Genomic DNA, 25003 nt, shown 5'->3' on the forward strand with positions numbered 1-25003 from the left:
TGACTGCGGCAGGCCGTTATGACTGCGGCAGGCCGTTATGTCTGCGGCAGGCCGTTATGTCTGCGGCAGGCCGTTATGTCTGCGGCAGGCCGTTATGTCTGCGGCAGGCCGTTATGTCTGCGGCAGGCCGTTATGTCTGCGGCAGGCCGTTATGTCTGCGGCAGGCCGTTATGTCTGCGGCAGGCCGCTATGTCTGCGGCAGGCCGCTATGACTGCGGCAGGCCGCTATGACTGCGGCAGGCCGCTATGACTGCGGCAGGCCGCTATGACTGCGGCAGGCCGCTATGACTGCGGCAGGCCGCTATGACTGCGGCAGGCCGCTATGACTGCGGCAGGCCGCTATGACTGCGGCAGGCCGCTATGACTGCGGCAGGCCGCTATGACTGCGGCAGGCCGCTATGACTGCGGCAGGCCGCTATGACTGCGGCAGGCCGCTATGACTGCGGCAGGCCACTGGTGCCGTGTGTGTTTGACTATAGTAGTTTGAGGAATTCTGTAGCTGCTTCGCCTCCCCTATGATGAATGAATCTAGCGTTTTTAGGTGGTTGGGTTTGGTGAGTAAGTATTTTATATTGAATGGGGTGGGTGTGTGACGGTACTGAACGCATCTAACCCCTCTCTCCCTGCAGGTTGTGACAGTCGGTCTCGGCTGCGTGGCTGTGTGGCGCTGCGTCTAGCCGGCCTGGACATCAGTGACTCCACCCTGAGGCTGATTCTCCGTCACATGCCCCTGCTAGAGCGGCTGGACCTGGCCCACTGCAGGGACCTCACGGACCAGTCCATCTGCCTGCTCACCGCCGCCGGCACAAACACACGCAACACGCTCACGGAGATCAACCTCGCAGGTAGGCACGCACACCCATGGAATGCATAGAGATGAACCTTGAAGGTACACACAACCCACATGTGAATTTGCAATGGCTGAGATCAGCCTCGCAAGTACACACACACACACACACACTCATTTCCTTCATACAGGTTGTACACCTCTGTCTCAGCCTTCCTTCCCCCTCCTCCCCCAGGTTGTAACAAGCTGACGGACGGCTGTCTGACGTACCTGAAGAGGGCGTCTGGCCTGGCGCTGCTGGACCTGCGGGGCTGCAAAGGTGTGACGCTGCGGGGCTGTGAGGGCTTCATCTCGGACCTCTCTCACTGCGTCCTGTTCTGTATGACGGAGGAGAAACTCATTCAGAGGATATCGTAAAACTCACCACGTTCTTACCCCTACGCAAGGGGCACGTAGAGACCCCGTGCCAGCCAGCCAGGCAGGGGGGAGAGATGGGGAGCAGCCAACACCCCTCCCCCGAAAAGGAGAACAAACGCCCTCAAAAAAGGGGGGCGAGCTAAAAACAAAAGTGAAAAGACGTTCCCACTCCTCACTTGGGATGAGAGGGCGAGGATGAGGAGAGGGGAGGATGGAGGGATGGTGTAAGGAGAGGGGAGAATGTGCTGTTGCAGCATGTTTATTAGGAGGGTTAGGAATGATATGGATAGCACAGAGACACTTGCTAGTGTTGTTCACGCAACAGGGCTGAAAATGGGAACCCTGGGCCTCCTGAGTGGTGCAGTGGTCTAAGGCAGTGCTAGCTGTGCCACTAGAGATTCTGGTTCAAGTCCAGGCTCAGTCGCAGCTGGACGTGACCGGGAGACCCATGAGGCGGTGCAAAATTGGCCCAGCGTCGTCCGGGTTAGGGGAGGGTTTGGCCGGCCATGATGTCCTTGTCCCATCACGCACTAGCGACTCCTGTGGCAGGCCGGGCACAATGCACGCTGACACGGTCGCCAGGTGTACGGTGTTTCCACCGACACATTGGTGCGGCTGGCTTCCGGGTTAAGCGGGCATTGTGTCGAGAAGCAGTGCGGCTTGGTTGGGTTGTGTTTCTGAGGACGCACGACCTTCGCCTCTCCCAAGTCCGTACGGGAGTTGCAGCGATGAGACCAGACTGTAAACTACCAATTGGATACCACGAAATTGGGGAGAAAAAAGGTTGAACAAAGAAAATGGGAACCCTATGGATTGAATGTGGGTTTTTGTGCGACATGGTCTACATGAAGTGGAGTGAATCAGCGTTTTGGTTTCGGAAGGGGACTGGGGAAGACTCAGACATGACTGGTGTGTCCCACTAGGTCCAGACTCTATGCCACACTGTCCAACACTTCCACGGACTCCTTGGGGAAACCGAGCCGTCGGGACTCGGAAGCACCGAGGGGGTGGTGATGATGAAATGCAAACGGGTGCCAACACGTTCCTGGAAACCCCCCCCCCATTTCGGCTCTCATTGTCTCAGCTCTTCTTTTCGCACCATCCTCACCTCTGTTCCATACGCTTACAGCCATGAGTTTTGTTGGATAAAAAACGTACTGTATCTCTCATTAGTTACATCCAAAACGGTACCCTGTTCCTCATAGTACACTACTACAGAGCCCTGGTCAAAGGTAGTACTCTATATATGGAATAGGGTGCTATTTGGGACGAATACGTTGTTTCTCTTCAGTTTTACTTGACTCCGTTTCTCACTACCAGCCACTACAGGTCTTAACTTTGCTTCTTTGAATTCCCTCATTTGACAGACTATTTTCCTCCTGTCATTTTAACGTCTTTCCCTTCTGTCAGTCTTTTTACAGGTTGTAATGTTTTGTTCATCCCTCCGTCTCTGTCCCCTATAATGTTATTGTTAATAATGTTGAACCGGAGGGCTCTTGGGTTGGGTGCGTCGCAAATGTCACCCTAGACCCAATAAAGTGCACTACTTTTGAAAAGTATATAGGGAATAGGGTACAATTTGGGACGTGGTCTTCGTGAATTGTTTTGGTTGCCCTACTGCAGTTGCTCAATGGGACTGTAATGTGCCTGTAGCATTGCAATCAATTATATAATTATTTTCTGAAATGTTTTGCAGAAATTCTCTTAATTTGTGGTTTTTACAAGAATGAAAAAAAATTAAAACTAAAATCTGAAATGAATAGTGTGTGTGCACGTCTTGATTGAAATTATGTTGAGGTCAGTTGCCAAGTACAGTGCCAGTCAAAAGTTTGGACACACCTACTCATTCAAGGGTTTTTCTTAATTTTTACTATTTTCTACAATATAGAATAATAGTGAAGACGTGACGCATGGAATCATGTAGTAACCAAAAATGTGTTAAACAAATCAAAAATAAATAATAAAACCCTTACACAGCCTGGAGGTGTGTTGGGTCATTGTCCTGTTGAAAAACAAATGATACTCCCACTAAGCACAAACCAGATGGGATGGTGTATCACTGCAGAATGCTGTGATAGCCATGCTGGTTAAGTGTGCCTTGAATTCTAAATAAATCACTGACAGTGTCACCAGCAAAACACCATCGCACCACCACCTCCATGCTTCACAGTGGGAATCACACCTGCTGAGATCATCCGTTCACCTACACTGTGTCTCACAAACACAGCGGTTGGAACCAAAAATCTCAAACTTGGGACTCATCAGACCAAAGGACAGATTTCCACTGGTCTAATGTCCATTGCTCGTGCTTCTTGGTTCAGGCAAGTCTCTTCTTATTATTGGTGTCCTTTAGTAGTGGTTTGTTTGTAGCAATTTGACCATTAAGGCCTGATTCACGCAGTCTCCTCTGAACAGTTGATGTTGAAATGTGTGAAGCAGTTATTTGGGCTGCAATTTCTGAGGCTGGTAACTCAAATGAACTTATCCTCTCCAGCAGAGGTAACTTTGGGTCTTCCTTTACCGTGGCGGTCCTCATGGGAGCCAGTTTCATCATAGCGCTTGATGGTTTTTGTGACTGCATTTGAAGAAACGTTCACATTTTCCACATTGACTGACCTTCATGTCTTAAAGTAATGGACTGTTGTTTCTCTTTGCTTATTTGAGCTGTTCTTGCCATAATATGGACTTGGTCTTTTACAAAATACAACTGATTGGCTCAAACATATTAATTTGTGGAATCTCTTTCCTTAATATATAACTTTTAACAAAGGCACACCTGTTAATTGAAATGCATTCCAGGTGACAACCTCAAGAGTGTGCAAAGCTGTCAAGACAAAGGGTGTCGACTTTGAGGAATCTCATAAAATATATTTTGATTTAACACTTTTTGCTACATGATTCCATAGTTTTGGTGTCTTCAATATTATGCTACAATGTAGAAAATGGCTTTAAAAAGATGTATGGAATGAGTAGGTGTTTCAACTTTTGACTGGTACTGTAAGATATCATGCATGTTGGCTGCAGTGTTCATACATTGTCTCTACTGAAAATCCACTACAATCCATAAGATTTTAGGGATTATAAAACCATTATTTAATGGCACTCATTTATAAGTGGTTAAAACATAAAGGCTCCCATGCACAAAATGGTGTCCCAGTGGTCCCTGGGAAACGTAGTGCACTCCTACAGTCGCCATCTCTGTTGTAGGCTCATCATTAAAGAGAAACTGCAAGTCAAAAACTAAACGCTGACTATATACACAAGTTCCCCTCCTTTGCAAATATGATACCATATGCAAGATAAGCTATGGTTTGATCAATTTTTTTTAGGCTATGGATGCATCTGAAATGGAACCCTATTCCCCCTATAGTGCACTACCTTTGACCAGGGTTCATAGGGCTCTTGTCAAAAGTAGTGCACTATATAAGGGATAGGTTGCCATTCCAGACACCCTATATCTGTCAGTACTTATTTTGTAACATAATGTCCTTGTGTTTGAAAGCTGTATATAAAACAACTTTATACATGCTTCTGTTGGTAGAGTACTTCCTCTGTAACAGTGTCCTATAGAGGGTTCAGGTTGGAGGAGAAGGAGAAAGTGTTGAGCTTGTATCCCGTTCCACTGTAGAACTTATTCTGGAACTCCACCCTGGGAAAAAAGACTATGGGAATATTAGGAATGGAGTGGTGTAAAGGACGTCACGCTGCTTATTCAGCGACTACCACTTCCTCCTGACATGACTCGCGCTGAGGCTCGAACCAAGGACCTCTGCTTTGCCAGCACACGTGACTGCGCTCCCGAAGCGTCTTACCGACACCGTTCACAGTTCTGCGACATTTCGGGCTGAGAAGTTTCATACATCCCCGTGTGTGTTGTGTTGGGCGTGGGATACAAATCAACTGGTTGTGTGTGCATTATTTAATGTGTTTGTACGCCTGTGTGAGGGTGAGAGATGGAAGACATCGATGGGCAACGGTATGTGAATGACCTAAGAGAGATGGAACACATTGTGACCCACCAGTGCAATCTGAGCGCGTGCAGGAAGGCGGACAGCCCCTCCATGACGAGCAGGACGGAGACGGTGAGTGTGGCAAAGAAGGAAAAGATGACGGCTAGAACTACAGATCCCATGTAGCCCTGCCACGACAGGCTGATGCGTATCACCATCATCCATAGCACCTCCGACTGCTCTGCAACACACACAACTGGTATTATGCCGTGTTCAAAGCAACTGGGAACTCTGAAATCTCTGACTTCAGTGCGTTCGAGACAACTGGTAACTCGGAGAAAAACTAGCTTAGACTGAAAAATCGTTTTGAATATTCATCCAAGTCAGAATTCCAGGACGGAAACTCATCTTTCTAGAGCTCCTGAAGCTCACATGATTTTATCTCGTTTTTTTTCAAAGTTCTCCGTTGTCTTGAAAGAACCAGTATGCAAAAAGCATACAAATACATGTGGGCTCTTTCTTTTTTATATACAGTACCAGTCAAAAGTTTGGACACCTGCTCATTCAAGGGTTTTTCTTTATTTTTACTATTTTCTACAGTGAAGACAAACTATGAAATTTAACACATATGGAATCATGTAGTAACCCAAAAAGTGTTAAATCAAAATATATTTTAGATTCTTCAAAGTAGCCACCCTTTGCCCTGAAGACAGCTTTGCACACATGGCATTCTCTCTCTTCATGAGAAATGCTTTTCGAAGCGTCTTGAAGGAGTTCCCACATATGCTGAGCACTTACTGGGCACTTGTTGGTTGCTTTTCCTTCACCTTGCGGTCCAACTCATCCCAAACCATCTCAATTGGGTTGAGGTCGGGTGATTGTGGAGGCCAGATCATCTGATGCAGCACCATCACTCTCCTTGGTCAAATAGCCCTGGAGGTGTGTTTGGGGTCATTGTCCTGTTCAAAAACAAATGCTAATCCCACTAAACGCAAATTGCTGCAGAATGCTGTGGTAGCCATGCTGTTTAAGTGTGCCTTGAATCTAAATAAATCACAGACAGCGTCACCCGCAAAGCACCATCACACCTCCATGCTTCACGGTGGGGACCACACATGCGGAGATCATCCGTTTATCTACTCTGCGTCTCACAAAGACACAGAGGTTGGAACCAAAAATCTCAAATTTGGACTCATCAGACCTAAGGACAGACTTCCAACCAGTCTAATGTCCATTGGTCGTGTTTCAGGGAGGTGATCAATAACCTAATGGTCACTCTGACAGAGCTTTAGAGTTCCTCTGTGGAGATGGGAGAACCGTCCAGAAGGACAACCATCTCTGCACCACTCCACCAACCAGGCCTTTATGGTAGAGTGGCAAGACAGAAACCAGTCCTCAGTAAAAGGCACATGACAGCCACTTGGAGTTTGTGAGACGCAGAGACGCAAACTCGGTCTCAACCTTTAAGTCTTTACTGAAGACTCATCTCTTCAGTGGGTCATATGATTGAGTGTAGTCTGGCCCAGGAGTGTGAAGGTGAACGGAAAGGCTCTGGAGCAACGAACCGACCTTGCTGTCTCTGCCTGGCCGGTTCCCCTCTTTCCACTGGGATTCTCTGCCTCTAACCCTATTACAGGGGCTGAGTCACTGGCTTACTGGTACTCGTTCATGCAGTCCCTAGGAGGGGTGCGTCACTTGAGTGGGTTGAGTCACAGATGTGATCTTCCTGTCCGGTTTGGCGCCCCCCCTTGGGTTGTGCCGTGGCGGAGATCTTTGTGGGCTATAATCGGCCTTTTCTCAGGATGGTAAGTTGGTGGTTGAAGATATCCCTCTAGTGGTGTGGGGGCTGTGCTTTGGGAAAGTGGGTGGGGTTATATTCTTCCTGTTTGGCCCTGTCCGGGGGTGTCATCGGATGGGGCCACAGTGTCTCCTGACCCCTCCTGTCTCAACCTCCAGTATGTATGCTGCAGTAGTTTATGTGTCGGGGGGCTAGGGTCAGTTTGTTATATCTGGAGTACTTCTCCTGTCTTATCTGGTGTCCTGTGTGAATTTAAGTATGCTCTCTCTAATTCTCTCTTTCTTTCTCTCTCTCGGAGGACCTGAGCCCAAGGACCATGCCTCAGGACTACCTGGCATGATGACTCCTTGCTGTCCCCAGTCCACCTGACCGTGCTGCTGCTCCAATTTCAACTGTTCTGCCTGCGGCTATGGAATCCTGACCTGTTCACCGGACGTGCTACCTGTCCCAGACCTGCTGTTTTCAACTCTCTAGAGACAGCAGGAGTGGTAGAGAGACTTTTAATGATCGGCTATGAAAAGCCAACTGACATTTACTCCTGAGGTGCTGACTTGCTGCACCCTCGACAACTACTGTAATTATTATTATTTGACCATGCTGGTCATTTATGAACATTTGAACATCTTGGCCATGTTCTGTTATAATCTCCACCCGCCACAGCCAGAAGAGGACTGGCCACCCCTCATAGCCTGGTTCCTCTCTTGGTTTCTTCCTAGGTTTTGGCCTATCTAGGGAGTTTTTCCTAGCCAACACCTGCATTGCTTGCTGTTTGGGGTTTCTGTACAGCACTCTGAGATATCAGCTGATGTACGAAGGGTTATATAAATACATTTGAATTGAAATTTGAAACAAGCATCTAAAGACTCTCGGACCATGAGAAGCAAGATTCTCTGGTCTGATGAAACCAAGATGGAAGTCTTTGGCCTGAATGCCTGTGGTTGCAGGTATAACACATAGACAAATGCATAAGATATATGGAATAGTTGAACACTAAAAACAGACTACATGAAGGGAAGGTGACATAGACGCCTAGTCCAGCTGGATATACAAAGATCAGAGGTTGTCTAAGGACGGGGTCAGCCAAATGACCAACTGATGGATTGCAGGCATCAATCACATCACAGGGGAAACATAAGTCTGTTTGATCTTAGACAACCATATGAAGTGAAGGCGACCAGGGCAGCTGAACACACTAAAAACTAGAGACACATACAAAAGGGACACAGAGTTAATTACAGAGCCAAAGCATAGGGCTGTAAAATAAGAGGAATGTATAGTATTTTTAGTATAGCTGGACACGCTAGAAACTGAGGAGACACATGGTCTGCTGATCCTAGATAATACACAAACAAAAGAATGCATTTAGCTAAGTGCAGGAACAGGAAGGGTCTTGTCATCTGCCGAAAGCAGATGTGGGCGTTACTGGGCTGAACAAGCAGGACGAACAGATTGGGATGTAACTGTATTTGCATTGGGGGATGAACTGATGATGTATGCATGGAGATAAAAGGGAGAGCGAGAGCTCTGGAGGTCGTGGGTCCCGCGGGGCTCTCCGGCTTGTTATACTCTTGTATTAAAAGTCTATCATTGAATTCAAAGTTCTTGGATGTGTTATATTTGAACCGATTAGCCACTACATGCCAAGCGTCACATCTGGAGGAAACTGGCACCCTCCCTACGGTGAAGCATGGTGGTGGCAGCATCATGCTGTGGGGATGTTCTTCAGCGGCAGGGACTGGGAGACTAGTCAGGATTGAGGGAAAGATGAACAGAGTAAAGTACAGAGAGATCCTTGATGAAAACCTGCTTCAGTTCCTCAGACTGTGGCCAAGGTTCACCTTCCAACAGGACAATGACCCTAAGCACACAGCCAAGACAACGCAAGAGTGGCTTCGGGACAAGTCTCTGAATGTCCTTGAGTGGCCCAGCCAGAGCCCGGACTTGATCCCGATCGAACATCTCTGGAGAGACTTGAAAATAGCTGTGCAGCAATGCTCCCCATCCAACCTGACAGAGCCTGAGAGGATCTGCAGAGAAGAATGGGAGAAACTCCCCAAATACAGGTGTGCCAAGCTTGTAGCGTCATACCCAAGACGACTCGATGATGTAATCACTGCCAAAGGTGCTTCAACAAAGTACTGAGTAAAGGGTCTGAATATTTCTAAAAACCTGTTTTTGCTTTGTAATTATGGGGTATTGTGTGTAGATTGATGCTGGGGGGAAAAAACTGATGTAATCCATTATAGAATAAGGCTGTAACGTAACAAAATGTGGAAAGAGTCAAGGGGTCTGAATACTTTCTGAAGGCAGCATCAGTGGGTCAGGAGTTATAGTTACTTATGTTATATTGGATATCGCATTCAAAACAGCATCCCGATAGCCTTTTAGTTTTAGACACAACCAGAACATTCTGTATGTCAATGAGCTGCAGTGTTATGTTGGCATCGTTCACATTTGGGGTCAACTTGGGAATAGAATGTGGGCTCTCTTTCGATTGCTTAAAGGTGGTAGACGAAGGGATTCCTGTTTACAACAAACAACCTTCGTCTTCTCCTTGTCTCCTGCTCTTCATCTATTCTGATTAGAAAATACTTGACAGGTGAAAGAAAACCATGTGATGGAAGCTCATCATTAGTCTCGCTTTCACCTGGTCAGTTCTTTCAGATCAGTGCCACGAAGGATGGATTTGAAAAACAATTGAGACGTGTATAGATAAAGTTGGAGACTTCAATTTTTGTTTCTCTGTGTGTGTGTGTGTGTGTGTGTGTGTGTTAGATGTTTGGGTCTGTGTGGCCTGTCTGTGACAATGTGCCAGTGTGTTTGTGTGTGTGTGAGACTCACGTGCATGTGCGAGGCTGAGGGCCCACAGTCGTAGATAGGAAGCTGTGTTGGAGATGCAGCCTAGACAGTACTCTATAGTGTGGATGGCCTGGTGCATGAACACATCCGCTGTATCAAACTCCTGCAGGGGAGGAGAGAAAGGGTTAAAACCAGAATCCCAAATCAACACTTAGCCCTGGTCCATATTCAATAGACACCAAAAAAACTGATCGAAACCCCTCCCTCTCCCTCTCCCTCCTCACCTCCTCCTCCTCTCTGGGTCCTCCTTCCTCCAGGTCTCCTTGTAGTGCGTTGATGGAGCTGGTGTCCGTCACAAGGGGGCGCTCTTCTCCCTGTCTCACACAAACACAAACACACACACACACACACACACACGACATGTGGCATCTATAATTTACAGTAGAGGGCTGACCTATAGAACCGATGACTCAGTAGAGTAAACAGACTTCATGTCTCAATCTCACACACACACACACACACACACAGACATAACTGTTCGCATATGTTACAAACGCTGTCAGACTCCTTTGCTTACTTGCAAAAATGTAGTTACTCACTTCCAAACCCTGTCTCTTTCAGTCTGTCTCCCGCTCTCTCTCAAACACACCCTTACCCCTATGGTGTTGGCTCTTCTCCTGTGGTTGTAGTAGAGATAGAGTGGTTTCCCTAGTAACAGGACAGGCAATGACGCCAGAGCTACCACCACCAGGACCCTCTGGACTATCATCTAGAGAGGGGGGATAGCGAAAAGAGGGAGGGATAGAGGAGAAACAGACATTCATTAAAGTTGTCCATTGCTAGAGCTTAATGCAGCTAGACGGACAGGACAGCTACGCTCACCTATCCACAATCACGTGTGCGCGTGCGCATGTCTGTCTGCCGGCACACGTGTGCGCATGCTCCTCACCTGTCCGCGGTAGAGGGGCGGATTATCCTCATTCTCAGTGAACAGGAACATACATATCTATGAAGTGTATGAGGATGCTAGGGGCCCGGTCTGAGTCCTGGGGGCTGAACGCCAGCCACTTCAACACCACCATGAAGACCAGGTAGCCAAACAGACACTGCATGAACAACAGCTCTGGGATCAGTACCAGGAACACACTGCTCAGCTGGTTCAAGTGACTGGAGGGAGAGAGACAAAGAACATGACTTTTTGATCAGATGTGTAACTAAGATCTCCTTGGAAAAGAGTGGGTTCATTATAATACAAACTCAATTCAGTGTAGGGTTGGAAGATGTAGACTATATACAAATCACAGATGATTGTTACAGTATGGTTGTAGGGTTGTAGTGTGTGTGTGTGTGTGTGTGTGTGTGTGTGTGTGTGTGTGTGTCTCGCACATGTAGTTGAAAAAGGACAGGCAGACTCCGAAAGTCATGTGGACGACCCCGATGATAACGGACATCTTCATCATGTACGAGTTCAGGAACGTCAGGTGGTTGTTGGCCAGCCCGCCAGATCTACAGGTCAAAGGTCAGAAAACAGAGCACAACAGACATTGTTTTGGAATGTGTCGAATTCAAGTATTCCGCAAACACGAACGTTTCTTTACGTTTAGTTGGTTTCTCTTTTCATGTCTTGTTTAAAGCAGCACAGTACCTAACATATTTGTACAGTTATAGGCCTAAGCCTGCTAGTAATTGCCATTGTAGTGCAATAAAAGGAAATGGAATTGCGTAACGTTAATGCAATTTGGGGCGGCAGGTGGCCTAGTGGTTAAAGCGTTGGACTAGTAACCGAAAGGTTGCAAGATCGAATCCCTGAGCTGACAAGGTAAAAATCTGTCGTTCTGCCCCTGAACAAGGCAGTTAACCCACTGTTCCTAGGCCGTCATTGAAAATAAGAATTTGTTCTTAACTGACTTGCCTAGTTAAATTTTAAGAATTAAAAACGCCATGTTTTCATTTGACTCACCCCTGAAAAGCATTTATCACTGAGCATCACTGTTTCCAGAGCCTACTCACTCCAAAGCTGCGTATAAGAGAACTTAGATACATGTTGCATGGGAGTTTCCAGTGCCGGCTCATTCAGTATGGAACAAAGACATTGAATGGGAAAATAGACAAAACCGATACAGATCAAAAGATGGATGGATGTAGTTTAGAGGTAGTTACCGGGTCGATGCCAAATGGATAGGGTCCCTGGAACACTCCGGTCACGTTTGGGTCCAGAGTAAGATACTGGTTCTCCCTCAGAGTCTCATCACTCACTTTGATGGAGAGGACAATATTTGTGTGTGTGTGTGTGTGTGTGTGTGTGTGTGTGTGTGTGTGTGTGTGTGTGTGTGTGTGTGTGTGTGTGTGTGTGTGTGTGTGTGTGAGGAAAATATAGTTTAGATGATCAATTGTATACATTAATGATTAGAACCATTTATGCTAATACTATTATGTTATGATCTGAAAAGTATGGGTTCTTAATTGTACTGTTACTAAAAATGTAAGCAGAAATGAATTGTGTCTGTGTCTCCTGGGAAAGTTGAGGAAGGAGGGATAAGATAGATTTTCAAACAGATAAGAATGTTTTGGTTGGATTCCATTAGGGGAGATAATTTATCCTTTAGACAGGTTGGAATGTAGTTTATGAGGGGAGTGAAACTATCTCCAGGAACGAATACTACGCCATTGTAAGGCTGGGAGAGGGTGTGAAACTGATGACGTCATTTTATGTCTTCTTTCTTTAAAATGTAATGTTCTTTGTATTTTGGGTCAGTACTCATCAAGAATAAATGCTGAACTTGTTTTTTAAGACTGGTCTCTTGCTAATTCATGCAAATGATAAACTTACAACTTATCATGAATTAGAAATGAGTGCGAATTTAATTGGTTTTGTCAATAAAACATAAGGGAATTTAAAATTCCTCTATCAGTGTGTGTGTGTGTGTGTGTGTGTGTGTGTGTGTGTGTGTGCATACAGTACCAGTCAAAAGTTTGGACACGCCTACTCATTCAATGGTTACTCTATGAAATAACACATATAGAATCATGTAGTAACTTTAAAAAGTGTTAAACAAATAAAACATCTATTTAGATTTTGGATTCTTCAAAGTAGCCACCCTTTACCTTGATGACAGCTTTACTCTTGGCATGCTGTCTACCATCTTGATGAGAAATACTTTTCCAACAGTCTTGAAGGAGTTCCCACATATGCTGAGCACTTGTTGGCTGCTTTTCCTTCACCTTGCGGTCCAACTCATCCCAAACCATCTCAATTGGGTTGAGGTCGGGTGATTGTAGAGGCCAGATCATCTGATGCAGCACCACATCACTCTCCTTCTTGGTCAAATAACCCTGGAGGTATGTTTGGGGTCATTGTCCTTTTGAAAAACAAATGACAGTGGGTCTAAGTGTAAACCAGATGGAATGACATATCACTAATGTGGTAGGCATGCTGGTTAAGTGTGCCTTGAATTCTTAATAAATCACAGACAGTGTCACCAGCAAAGCACCCCCACACCTTCATGCTTCACAGTGGGAACCACATATGCAGAGATCATTCGTTCACCTCCTCTGCGTCTCACAAAGACACGGCGGTTGGAACCAAAAATCTATAACTTGGACTCATCAGACCAAAGGACAGATTTCCACCGGTCTAATGTCCATTGCTAGTGCTTCTTGGTCCAAGCAAGTCTCTTCTTCTTATTGGTGTCCTTTAGTAGTGGTTTCTTTGCAGCAATTTGACCATTAAGGCCTGATTCACCCAGTCTCCTCTGAACAGTTGATGTTGAAATGTGTCTGTTACTTGAATTCTGTGAAGCATTTATTTGGGCTGCAATTTCTGAGGCTGGTAACTCAAATTATCCTCTGCAGCAGACGTAACTCTGGGTCTTCCTTTCCTGTGGCGGTCCTCATGAGAGCCAGTTTCATCATAGTGCTTGATGGTTTTTGCGACTGCACTTGAAGAAACTTTCAAAGTTCTTCAAATTTTCCGGATTGGCCGACCTTCATGCTTTAAAGTTATGATGGACTGTCGTTTTTCTTTGCTTTCTTAAGCTGTTCTTGCCATAATATTGACTTGGTCTTTTACCAAATAGGACTATCTTCTGTAATACCACCCCTACCATGTCACAACACAACTGATGGGCTCAAACGCATTAAGGAAAGAAATTCCACAAATTAACTTTTAACAAGGCACACGTTAATTGAAGTGCATTCCAGGTGACTACCTCATGAAACTGGTTGAGAGAATGCCAAGAGTGTGCAAAGCTGTCATCAAGGCAAAGTGTGGCTACTTCTAATATAAAATATAGTTTGATTTGTTTAACACTTTTTTGGTTACTAAATGATTCCATATGTGTAATGTCATCGTTCTGACGTCGTCACTATTATTCCACAATGTAGAAAATAGTACGAGTAAAGAAAACCCCTGGAATGAGTTGGTGTGTCCAAACTTTTGACTGGTACTGTAGGTGTGTGTATCCATTTACCTCCAGTTGTAGTGTTGGAACATAGGTTGCAGGCCCCATCCCGAGGGGAAGGGGCTGAGGCCTCTACTGAAACACTCGTTGTACACAGCTCCGGTGTAGATAAGAGAAAAGACCCATCAGCAGAATCAGATACCGACCACCAAACATCATCTGGCAGATCTGGGAGGGGGGGGGTGCTCTTCAATTGGATGAGGTCAAGAGGGGTACAGTGTGTGTCTGGGCCAGTTGAAATACTTCATTTCCCAACACACATTTCACTCATTTCCTCTTCCCGGGAAGAGGCTCTAGCATCAGCTCCAGTCCTCTGGTCTTTCTCCTGTAGTACCATTCACGAGGAGAGTGGTAAGGTGTGTGTACCTCGTTGTCGTTGGTCCTGAGTTTGAGGTCTCTCTCCTGCAGCACCATCCAGAGAGCGGCCATGGTCATGAGGAGGCCGTGGTCCACGTCCCCAAACATCACCGCAGACAGGAAGGGGAAGGTGATAATGGTGTACACCGCTACGGACGGAGACACAGGAGGGACAAACACAAAAATCATACAGAGAAAGAGTTAGGGTTGACAGAGTTGGGGGATGCCTGTTTAGTTTGCTGGTGTGTGTGTGTGTATACCTGGGTTGACCTCTCTGTATCTGGCAACACCGTATGCGTCTACGATGCTCTGGAAGCCGGCTGTGAAGGAGTTGGTGTGGAAGAGGGTGGGAGGAGGGGTGCTTGGGTCCGGGAGGCGGTTATAGAGTCCACACCACTATCGTTCTTCCTCTGGGGGAGAGAGAGAGAATTATACCTGTTATTGCCTAAAGCTGTGGTTCCCAAATGTTTTATAGTCCCTTACCCCTTCAAACATTCAACATCCAGCTGGGTAACCCCTCTAGCACCAGGGTCAGCGGGGTCAACATTTTCAGCTTCCAGGAATTATGTACAGATCCTTGCAACATGGGGCCATGCATTATCATGCTGAAACATGAGGTGATGAAGGATGATGAATGGCACGACAATGGGTCTCAGGATCTCGTCATGGTATCTCTGTGCATTCAAATAACCATTTGTAAAATGCAATTGTGTTCGTTGTCCGTAGCTTATGCCTTCCCATACCATAACCCCACCGCCAACATGGGGCACTCTGTTCACAACGTTGGCATCAGCAAATTGCTCTCGCACACAATGCCACAGGGATTCATCCGTGAAGACCACACTTCCCCAGCGTGCCAGTGGCCATCGAAGGTGAGCATTTTCACGCTGGAGTCGGTTACAATGCCAAACTGCAGTCAGGTCAAGACCCTGGTGAGGACGATGAGCACATTGGAGACGGCTTATGGTAGAGAAATTAACATTCAATTCTCTGGCAACAGCTGTGCTGGACATTCCTGTCGTCAGCATGCCAATTGCACGCTCCCTCAAAACTTGAGACATCTGTGGCATTGTGTTGTGTGACAAATCTGCACATTTAAGAGTGGTCTTTTATTGTCCCCAGCACAAGGTGCACCTGTGTAATGATCATGCTATTTAATCATCTTCTTGATATGCTACACCTGTCAGGTGGCAGGATTATCTTGGCAATGAGAAATGCTCACTAACAGGGATATAAACCAATTTGTGCACAACATTTTAGAGAAATAAGATGTATATCGAATATTTCTGGAATTTTTTATTTCAGCTCATGAAAATTGGGACCCACACATATGTTTGGTCAGTATACTTAATTATCTTAACTAAAAACATTTTACCAGTAGTCATGGCTGGCGCTAGCCTTTCGTGGGCCCTAAGCGAGATTTGGTTTTGACAGTGGAGAGAAAAATGTACATTTTAAAGTTCTACACATTTAGCAAATGTTGCAGTTTTAAAGCAAGCTTTCTGCAATTTTACACATTTTGCCATGGGGTGGAGAGAAAATGTAGCAACTTTATAACCGATTTCATGCAATTCTTCCCATTTTGCAATGGAGTGGAGATACATTTGTGCAGTTTTAAGCCATTTTCGTGCAATTCTGCACATTTTGACATGACTTATGACATGACTTAATATGATATCTGAGTGAGAGGGACAAACATTTACATTTACATTTAAGTCATTTAGCAGACGCTCTTATCCAGAGCGACTTACAAATTGGTGCATACACCTTATGACATCCAGTGGAACAGCCACTTACAATAGTGCATCTAAATCTTTTTAGGGGGGTGAGAAGGATTACTTACCCTATCCTAGGTATTCCTTGAAGAGGTGGGGTTTCAGGTGTCTCCGGAAGGTGGTGATTGACTCCGCTGTCCTGGCGTCGTGAGGGAGTTTGTTCCACCATTGGGGGCCAGAGCAGCGAACAGTTTTGACTGGGCTGAGCGGGAACTGTACTTCCTCAGTGGTAGGGAGGCGAGCAGGCCAGAGGTGGATGAACGCAGTGCCCTTGTTTGGGTGTAGGGCCTGATCAGAGCCTGGAGGTACTGAGGTGCCGTTCCCCTCACAGCTCCGTAGGCAAGCACCATGGTCTTGTAGCGGATGCGAGCTTCAACTGGAAGCCAGTGGAGAGAGCGGAGGAGCGGGGTGACGTGAGAGAACTTGGGAAGGTTGAACACCAGACGGGCTGCGGCGTTCTGGATGAGTTGTAGGGGTTTAATGGCACAGGCAGGGAGCCCAGCCAACAGCGAGTTGCAGTAATCCAGACGGGAGATGACAAGTGCCTGGATTAGGACCTGCGCCGCTTCCTGTGTGAGGCAGGGTCGTACTCTGCGGATGTTGTAGAGCATGAACCTACAGGACCGCCTTGATGTTAGTTGAGAACGACAGGGTGTTGTCCAGGATCACGCCAAGGTTCTTAGCGCTCTGGGAGGAGGACACAATGGAGTTGTCAACCGTGATGGCGAGATCATGGAACGGGCAGTCCTTCCCCGGGAGGAAGAGGAGCTCCGTCTTGCTGAGGTTCAGCTTGAGGTGGTGATCCGTCATCCACACTGATATGTCTGCCAGACATGCAGAGATGCGATTCGCCACCTGGTCATCAGAAGGGGGAAAGGAGAAGATTAATTGTGTGTCGTCTGCATAGCAATGATAGGAGAGACCATGTGAGGTTATGACAGAGCCAAGTGACTTGGTGTATAGCGAGAATAAGAGAGGGCCAAAATCTATGTGGGCCCCCTTGAAGTCAGGGCCCCTGGGCAAGTGCCCTGCGTGCCCAGTCGGTATGCAGTCAAAATGATGAGCTGACATGAATAATTGAGTGACTGTCAGTGACTGAAATAAGAAGAGAAAAACTGCGGATGCATAACCAAATGTAGAAATTGCACCTTGTATATTCTACTATTCTAACTCGCAACAGTAAGTTGAGACCCAGACTGAGTTCCTAAAAAAATCAATGTTTTTAGAAATTGATCCGAGGGCCTACAAAAGAAAGAAAAAGAGAGAGAGAGAGAAGGGAGGGGCAACTGGCGGCTTCTCTATCTCCTCCCCTCCCTCCTCCTCTCTCACCGTTCCCTCTATCAGGGCGCTCTACAGCAGTAGCAGCTTGCTGACGGGACACCAGGCCTCAGCGATCAGACACTTGTCAGTGACGAAGGGTCTGCAGAGGTTGAGCACGGCCTGGACGGCCTTACACTTCTGGACCCGCACCTTCCACTGGGGCAGCAGGGCCACCGAGCGACACAGCAGCTGCTGCAGGTAGTGTTCCGTCTGAGAGAGGACCTGAGGGAAACCATGGAGGGAAGGAAGGGGTTAATAAACACAGAATACATAGAATTCATAGAAATAGAACGAGAACCATTCTAGTGATATGGACAGAACACCTTCCACTGGGGCAGAACCTCCTGTCTGGGAGACCTGAAATAAATCATGGAGAGAAGAAAGGGGTTAACAAACCTGGGTGGTGCCATAGAAGTAGAACAGATAGATCAGGTGTAGCCTGATATCCTCACTCTCTCTCTCTCAATCTCTCTCTTTTCTTACCGTTTTGATGTCTACTATCCTTCCCTGCAGCCCGTGCAGAATCTTCTCTCTCTCCATCGTGTCCTCTGGGTAGTCAAAGGTGTGGGTGTGGAAACTGAGAGAGGGACAGAAGAAGAAAGCGAGGAAAGAAAGAGAGAAAGATAGAGAAGGGGTAAGAAAAAAAAGGACACCAAGAATCATTAGATTAGACAATAAATTCAACATTCCAACAACATGGAACTGAAAATTGCTATAAGCTTTGGACCTGCTCTCACTAACCAATCACAGATCGTCTTGACTTTCTGTCCAATCTGCTCGCCCCAGAAAGAGATGAGGAAGACTGTCCACTGGACCATCTCGCCCTGTGATTGATCGCACAGAATGAAGTAAGGAAGTGGGATTTAGAAGGGGGGAAAAAAACATATTTTTGCTTATTGTCAGGCAAGGGAAATACATCCAATCTTCATAACGGAACACTCATAATAACATGATCCTCCAACATTATTTCCTTTACTCGTCCATCTTTATTTATTTCCCTCCCTCCTTCCCCCCTTTCATTTCTTACCGTTTCAGGACTCTCCAGCCTCTCGTCCATCTCCCTGAAGTCGACGATGATGTAACCGCGGCACGCTCGCCATAGCAGCCGCTCAAACGACGGAACCTTCCACGGGTGGACCACGCCAGACACAAAACTGGGAAGGAGGCGGAAGAAGACAAGTGAGGGGAAATATCAGGTAACACCTCATTTGGATAGTCCATCTGTCTACAGACTATCAGTAACATTTCAACCAGCTATCTTCTAACCCTTATTCTAAACCTAACCTTAACCCTTACTCTAACCCTAACTTTAACCCTTAACCTAACCTTAGCAAGCAGTTGCTCATCAACTGATAGTTTGTTGATAGTATGACCATCTATAGATTGAAAATCCGGATTATCCAAATAAAGTGTGACCAAATATCTTTCATTTTTTCTCCTCTTGACTGGTAGTGTCCCAAATGGCACCCTATTCACTATAAGTAACCTTTTATTTAACTAGGCAAGTCAGTTAAGAACTAACTCTTATTTACAATGACGGCATACCGTTACCAACCTTAACCAACCATGTTGTTCCACCTTCTACATATGCGATGACATCACCTGGTTTAAACGTCTCTAGAGACTATATCTCTCTCTTCATTACTCAATGCCTAGGTTTACCTCCAATGTACTCACATCCTACCTTACCTTTGTCTGTACATTATGCCTTGAATCTATGCTATCATGCCCAGAAACCTGCTCCTTTTACGCTCTGTTCCGAACGTGCTAGACACCCAGTTCGTATAGCCTTTAGTCGTACCCTCATCCTACTCCTCCTCTGTTCCTCTGGTGATGTAGAGGTTAATCCAGGTCCTGTAGTGCCTAGCTCCACTCCCACTCCCCATGTGCTCTCATTTGTTGACTTCTGTAACCACAAAAGCCTTGGTTTCATGTGAACATTAGAAGCCTGCTCCCTAAGTTTGTTTTACTCACTGCTTTAGCACACTCTGCCATCCCGGATGTCTTAGCCGTGTCTGAATCCTGGCTTAGGAAAACCACCAAAAACCCTGAAATCTCCATCTCTAACTATAACATTTTCCGCCAAGATAGAACTGCCAAAGGGGGCGGTGTTGCAATCTACTGCAAAGATAGCCTGCAGAGTTCTGTATTACTATCCAAGTCTGTACCCAAACAATTTGAGCTTCTAATTCTAAAAATGCACCTTTCCAGAAACAAGTCTCTCACCGTTGCCGCTTGCTATAGACCTCCCTCTGCCCCCAGCTGTGCCCTCGATACCATATGTGAATTGATTGCCCCCCATCTATCTTCTGAGCTCGTGCTACTAGGTGACCTAAACTGGGACACCCCGGCCATCCTACAATCTAAGCTTGATGCCCTCAATCTCACACAAGTGATCAATGAACCTACCAGGTACAACCCCAAATCCATACACACGGGCACCCTCATAGATGTCTCCTAACTAACTCACCCTTCGAATACACCTCTGCTGTTTTCAATCAAGATCTCAGCGATCACTGCCTCATTGCCTGCATCCGTAATGGGTCTGCGACCAAACGACCACCCCTCATCCCTGTCAAACGCTCCCTAAAACACTTCTGCGAGCAGGCCTTTCTAATCGACCTATCCTGGAATGACATTGGCCTCATCCTGTCAGTAGATGATGCCTGGCTATTTTTAAAAGTGCCTTCCTCACCATCTTAAATAAGCATGCCCTGTTCCAAAAAAAATTGAACTAGGAACAGATATAGGATATATCTGGATATTCACTCCAGACCTGTCTGCCCTTGACCAGCACAAAAACATCCTGTGGCGTTCTGCATTAACATCGAATAGCCCCCGTGATATGCAACTTTTCCAACATAACCTCCATTGATAAGAGACATTACTGTGCAGCCGTATTCATCGACCTGGCCAAGGCTTTCGACTGTCAATCACCACATTCTTATTGGCAGACTCGACAGCCTTGGTTTCTCAAATGATTGTCTCGCCTGGTTTACCAACTACTTCTCTGATAGAGTTCAGTGTGTCAAATCGGGGGGCCTGTTGTCCGGACCTCTGGCAGTCTCTATGGAGGTGCCACAGGGTTCAATTCTCGGGCCGACTCTCTTCTCTGTATACATCAATGATGTTGCTCTTGCTACTGGTGATTCTCTGATCCACCTCTACGCAGATGACACCATTCTGTATACTTCTGGCCCCTCTTTGGACACTGTGTTAACTAACTTCCAGACGAGCTTCAATGCCATTACAACTCTCCTTCCGTGGCCTCCAACTGCTCTTAAACGCAAGTAAAACTAAATGCATGCTATTCAATCGATCACTGCCCGCACCTGCTCGACCGTCCAGCATCACTACTCTGGACGGCTCTGACTTAAATACGGGGACAACTACAAATACCTAGGTGTCTGGTTAGACTGCAAACTCTCCTTCCAGACTCACATTAAGCATCTCCAATCCAAAATTAAATCTAGAATTGGCTTCCTATATCGCAACAAAGCATCCTTCACTCATGCTGCAAAACATACCCTCGTAAAACTAGCCATCCTACCGATCCTCGACTTTGGTGATGTCATGTATAAAATAGCCTCAAACACTCTACTCAACAAATGGATGCAGTCTATCACAGTGCCATCCGTTTTGTCACCACAGCCTCATACACTACCCATCATTGCAACCTGTACGCTCTCGTTGGTTGGCCCTCGCTTCATACTCGTCGCCAAATCCACTGGCTACAGGTTATCTACAAGTCTCTGCTAGGTAAAGCCCCGCCTTATCTCAGCTCACTGGTCACTATAACAGAACCAGCTGTCAGAGCAGCTCACAGATCACTGTACCTGTACATAGCCCATCTGTAAACAGCCCATCTATCTACCTACCTCATCCCCATACTGTATTTATTTATTTATCTTGCTCCTTTGCACCCCAGTATCCATACTGCTGGCACATTCATCTTCTGCACATCTACCATTCCAATGTTTAATTGCTATATTGTAATTACTTCGCCACCATGGCCTATTTATTTCCTTAACTTACCTCATTTGCACTCACTGTATATAGACTTTTTGTTTTCTTTTGTTCTACTGTATTATTGACTATGTTATAGTCATATATGTTTATTCCATGTGAAACTCTGTGTTGTTGTATGTGTCGAATTGCTATGCTTTATCTTGGCCAGGTCGCAGTTGCAAATGAGAACTTGTTCTCAACTAGCCTACCTGGTTAAATAAAGGTGAAATTAAAAAATGTAAAAACTGGGAACAGTGGGTTAACTGCCTTGTTCAGGGGCAGAACGACAGATTTTTACCTTGTCAGCTCAGGGATTCGATCTAGCAACCTTTCAGTTACTAGTCCAACGCTCTAACCACTAGACTACCTGCCGCCCCAGTATACAGTGTACTTGTTTTGACCAGGGCCCTTAGGGAATAGGATGCCACTTGGGACGCAACCACTATTGCTTATCACATATTCTCTTTTATATATTGCAATGCAAACTATATGACAGCTGCTTGTCGTGCCAGTAGGGAAAGTCCATTGATATTGTGTTCTTCCTAAATGGCACCCTATGGCCCCCAATTGCCTTTATAGTGCATTACTTGTGACCAGAGCCAGACCACTGTATAGGAAACAGGGTGCTACTTGAGACGCAGCCATTGACAATGAAGCCATTGATATCAGAGAAGGCTGGTGGGAAGAGCTATATGAGGACGGACTCATTGTAATGGCTGGAATGAAATTCAAGGAACGGTGTCAAACGTGGTTTCCATATGTTTGATACCATTCAATTAATTCCATTCCAGTCTTTACAATGAGCCTGTCCTCCTATAGCTCATCCCGCCAGCCTCCTCTCATATATATGTCACCTGTCACCTCAGCCTGAAGTCTTGTCTGTTGTCCAGTAAGGCAGCAGTCTCCAGAGAAGAGGGAGGCGGAGCCTGATGGGAGAGGGAGATAGTAGAAGGTGCTCAACCAATGAGAGACTAAGTCAAGGTGCTCAACCAATGATTCTAAGTACAAGGCGCTCAACCAATGAGAGACTAAGTACAACCAAAAATTATAAGAGCGTTTGGAAGGAATAGGTGCAACACTCGCTTAAAATTCAAATCTTTATCCTTTATTTATCTAATTCGAGGTAAAATCCTGATGTTTTGGCCGTCAATGGCCTTCATCAGAATGAAAGGGGAACGAAAGCTTCAGCTAAAGAAATCCATGCTTTTCCATACACATCTGCTGTGTTCATGAGTTCCTAGGAAACTTAGCCCATCCCGTTTGAAAATAACTTAAGAGGTTTATTAAATTGTTTTTGACATTGGAAACTCATAATTCCAAGAGCGTGTGAGTGCAACAATGGCCGACCCCAGAGCAGCAGAGAGAATACTAGGATATGTAGTTCATACCTGTGAGGTGGTTTGAGACCATGCCGGGATCTGTAGTTCATACCTGTGAGACTGTGATGGAGTGTGTCTGGATCAGAACCCCTCTGTATTGGCTGAGCTGGATCAGCTGGTTCTGGACACCTGGACCAATCAGACAGCAGCACAGCAGAACAGTGGTCAGAGTATGAATAGCCCAGACAGTGAAAGGAATACAAACAGCCTGGAATACAGTTGATTATGGTCCCGTAGTGTAAATTGCAAAAACAGTGCCTCTCCCCTTCTCAGTATCTTTCCCTCTTCTCTCCCCCTCACTCCTCTCCCGTTTCTTCCCCCCTCCTCGCTTCCCTACCTCCCCGTCTTCACCTCTCGTAGCTCCCTGGCCAGCCTCTCGCTCTCCTCCTCGATGGCCATGAGTTCTCTGGGCTGGGGAGCGGAGGGCACAGGGCTGGGGGTGGGGAGAGGACCCGCCAGCGGGGGGAACAGGGACCGGCCGATCTCCTGCTCCAGGTACGCTGGGGAGAGGGGGGTGGAGAGAAGAGAAGGAAAGGTGAGGTGGGGAGATGAACGAAGGGATGATGAACCGATGGAGGGATGGCGAAGGAATAGAAGATGTGCAGAAAAGGAGAGTGGAAGAGGAATGAGGGAGCAAGTGGATATCAGATGCAGATTATCAAAGAGGATGTGTAGAGGAGGAGGCTTGATGAATATCCCATATGAGAGTGCTCTCTGATCGTATGGTGTGAAGGTCAGAGGTCAGAGACTCACTGAAGGACTTCTCCATCTCCTCACAGCGCCGCACCTCGTTCACAAACTTCCTCTGGAACGAGTTGACATTGGGGTTCAACTGGAGTGGAGAGGAAGGAGGAGAAGGAGGAAGAGGAGAAGAATTAGGAATTAGAATACTAGAATGAATGTGAAGCTTCTTATGACAGATTAAACGGTCAGCCATGTTGGTAAGGGCATTGGCCAACCATAGTTTGCCAGTGATGTAATAAGATAATTGTGTAAAACAATGAATGTGAAGATTATCTGCCCTGTTAGCTAGCAAACCATACAGTCTAAGAGGAATGATTCCACAGTGTTTTCAAATTAACTGACAATATGCCAACACTCCATTCAAACAATGCAGTCCATCCACAGCCATACACTGGCTGAAATCAGTTAATGCTAGGACTTCTACGTGCCTTAAGTAGAAGCAGGAAATGCATCACCTATGCATTTACTACCATTCATTCCAATTTGACTGGCTTGGATTTCTCCCTGACCACAATGGCTGCCATTTTCACCTCATTCTAGAACTTTGAGGATTGATGGTATAGGCCCTCTAGTAATTTAATAGGATATCTATGGTATGGACTTGAATTATACATTTATGAACCAAGTAAGCTTATTGTCTAATTAGTCTATTATCAGCATTACAATAGATGTTCAATACTAAAATGTCAAAGGGAACAACTCACGTCTCTGAATTCGACCAGAACCAGCTCTCCAAGCTCGCTGGCGCAGTTGTAGGCTGACCCCGATTGGAGAAAGAGCTGCACAAGACACACCTCCTCGCTCCGAAAGAACGCGCCCATGGTGACCTGTAGAAATGAGTGTCAAATAAACAATCAACTTTTAAAAGACATTATAAATGACCTGTTCAAAATTTCAGATAGATTCATTATTGTAAAAAGAGAATAGCATGAGTGTCATGTTTGGCTTGACACTGACAGCAGTGGAGTTCGTAAGAGCACAAACAGATCTGGGATCAGGCTAAAAAGAAAAGGTGTTTCTTCTCAATTTTACCTAGCTGGTGGGTTAAACAACGGTAAAAAAAAATGTCAAGAAATTAAAGCTGATACAGACAGTCCGGAGAGCATTGTAAGCATCAAGAGAAGGATGGAAAGATGGAGAGAAAGGAGGGATAGGTGTAGCGAGCTACTGAACACAGAAAAGTTCAGTTCTCGATATGTGACTCCGGGA

At 46.1% G+C, this 25003-nt stretch overlaps 2 protein-coding genes across 7 annotated transcripts in view; one reads left to right on the plus strand and one right to left on the minus strand.

Moving 5' to 3' along the window:
• Nucleotides 1–1295, plus strand: part of LOC118395538 (syntaxin-3) — a 31287-nt gene extending 29992 nt beyond the window's left edge. For all 6 annotated transcript variants that reach the window (XM_052464610.1, XM_052464609.1, XM_052464612.1 and 3 more), the window contains 2 exons: nucleotides 630–845; nucleotides 1023–1295. In XM_052464610.1, the coding sequence (XP_052320570.1) occupies nucleotides 630–845; nucleotides 1023–1204 (398 nt within the window). In that variant the 3' untranslated portion in view covers nucleotides 1205–1295. The remainder of the gene's footprint in view (nucleotides 1–629; nucleotides 846–1022) is intronic.
• A 3267-nt stretch (nucleotides 1296–4562) lies between these two features.
• Nucleotides 4563–24615, minus strand: tcirg1a (T cell immune regulator 1, ATPase H+ transporting V0 subunit a3a). Its single transcript, XM_052464618.1, is given in 24 exon segments — nucleotides 4563–4853; nucleotides 5224–5395; nucleotides 9794–9911; nucleotides 10036–10125; nucleotides 10407–10520; nucleotides 10701–10751; nucleotides 10753–10918; nucleotides 11138–11250; nucleotides 11252–11257; nucleotides 11912–12002; nucleotides 14221–14321; nucleotides 14323–14379; nucleotides 14578–14717; nucleotides 14829–14954; nucleotides 14957–14978; nucleotides 17673–17885; nucleotides 18147–18240; nucleotides 18405–18487; nucleotides 18691–18817; nucleotides 22533–22597; nucleotides 23103–23179; nucleotides 23380–23550; nucleotides 23804–23882; nucleotides 24499–24615. Coding segments are annotated over 24 exon segments (2478 nt in total). The 3' UTR covers nucleotides 4563–4768.
• Between the last annotated feature and the right edge of the window lie 388 nt (nucleotides 24616–25003).

The sequence above is a fragment of the Oncorhynchus keta genome, chromosome 16 (assembly GCF_023373465.1).
Source record: "Oncorhynchus keta strain PuntledgeMale-10-30-2019 chromosome 16, Oket_V2, whole genome shotgun sequence".
NCBI classification, from domain to species: Eukaryota; Metazoa; Chordata; class Actinopteri; order Salmoniformes; family Salmonidae; genus Oncorhynchus; species Oncorhynchus keta.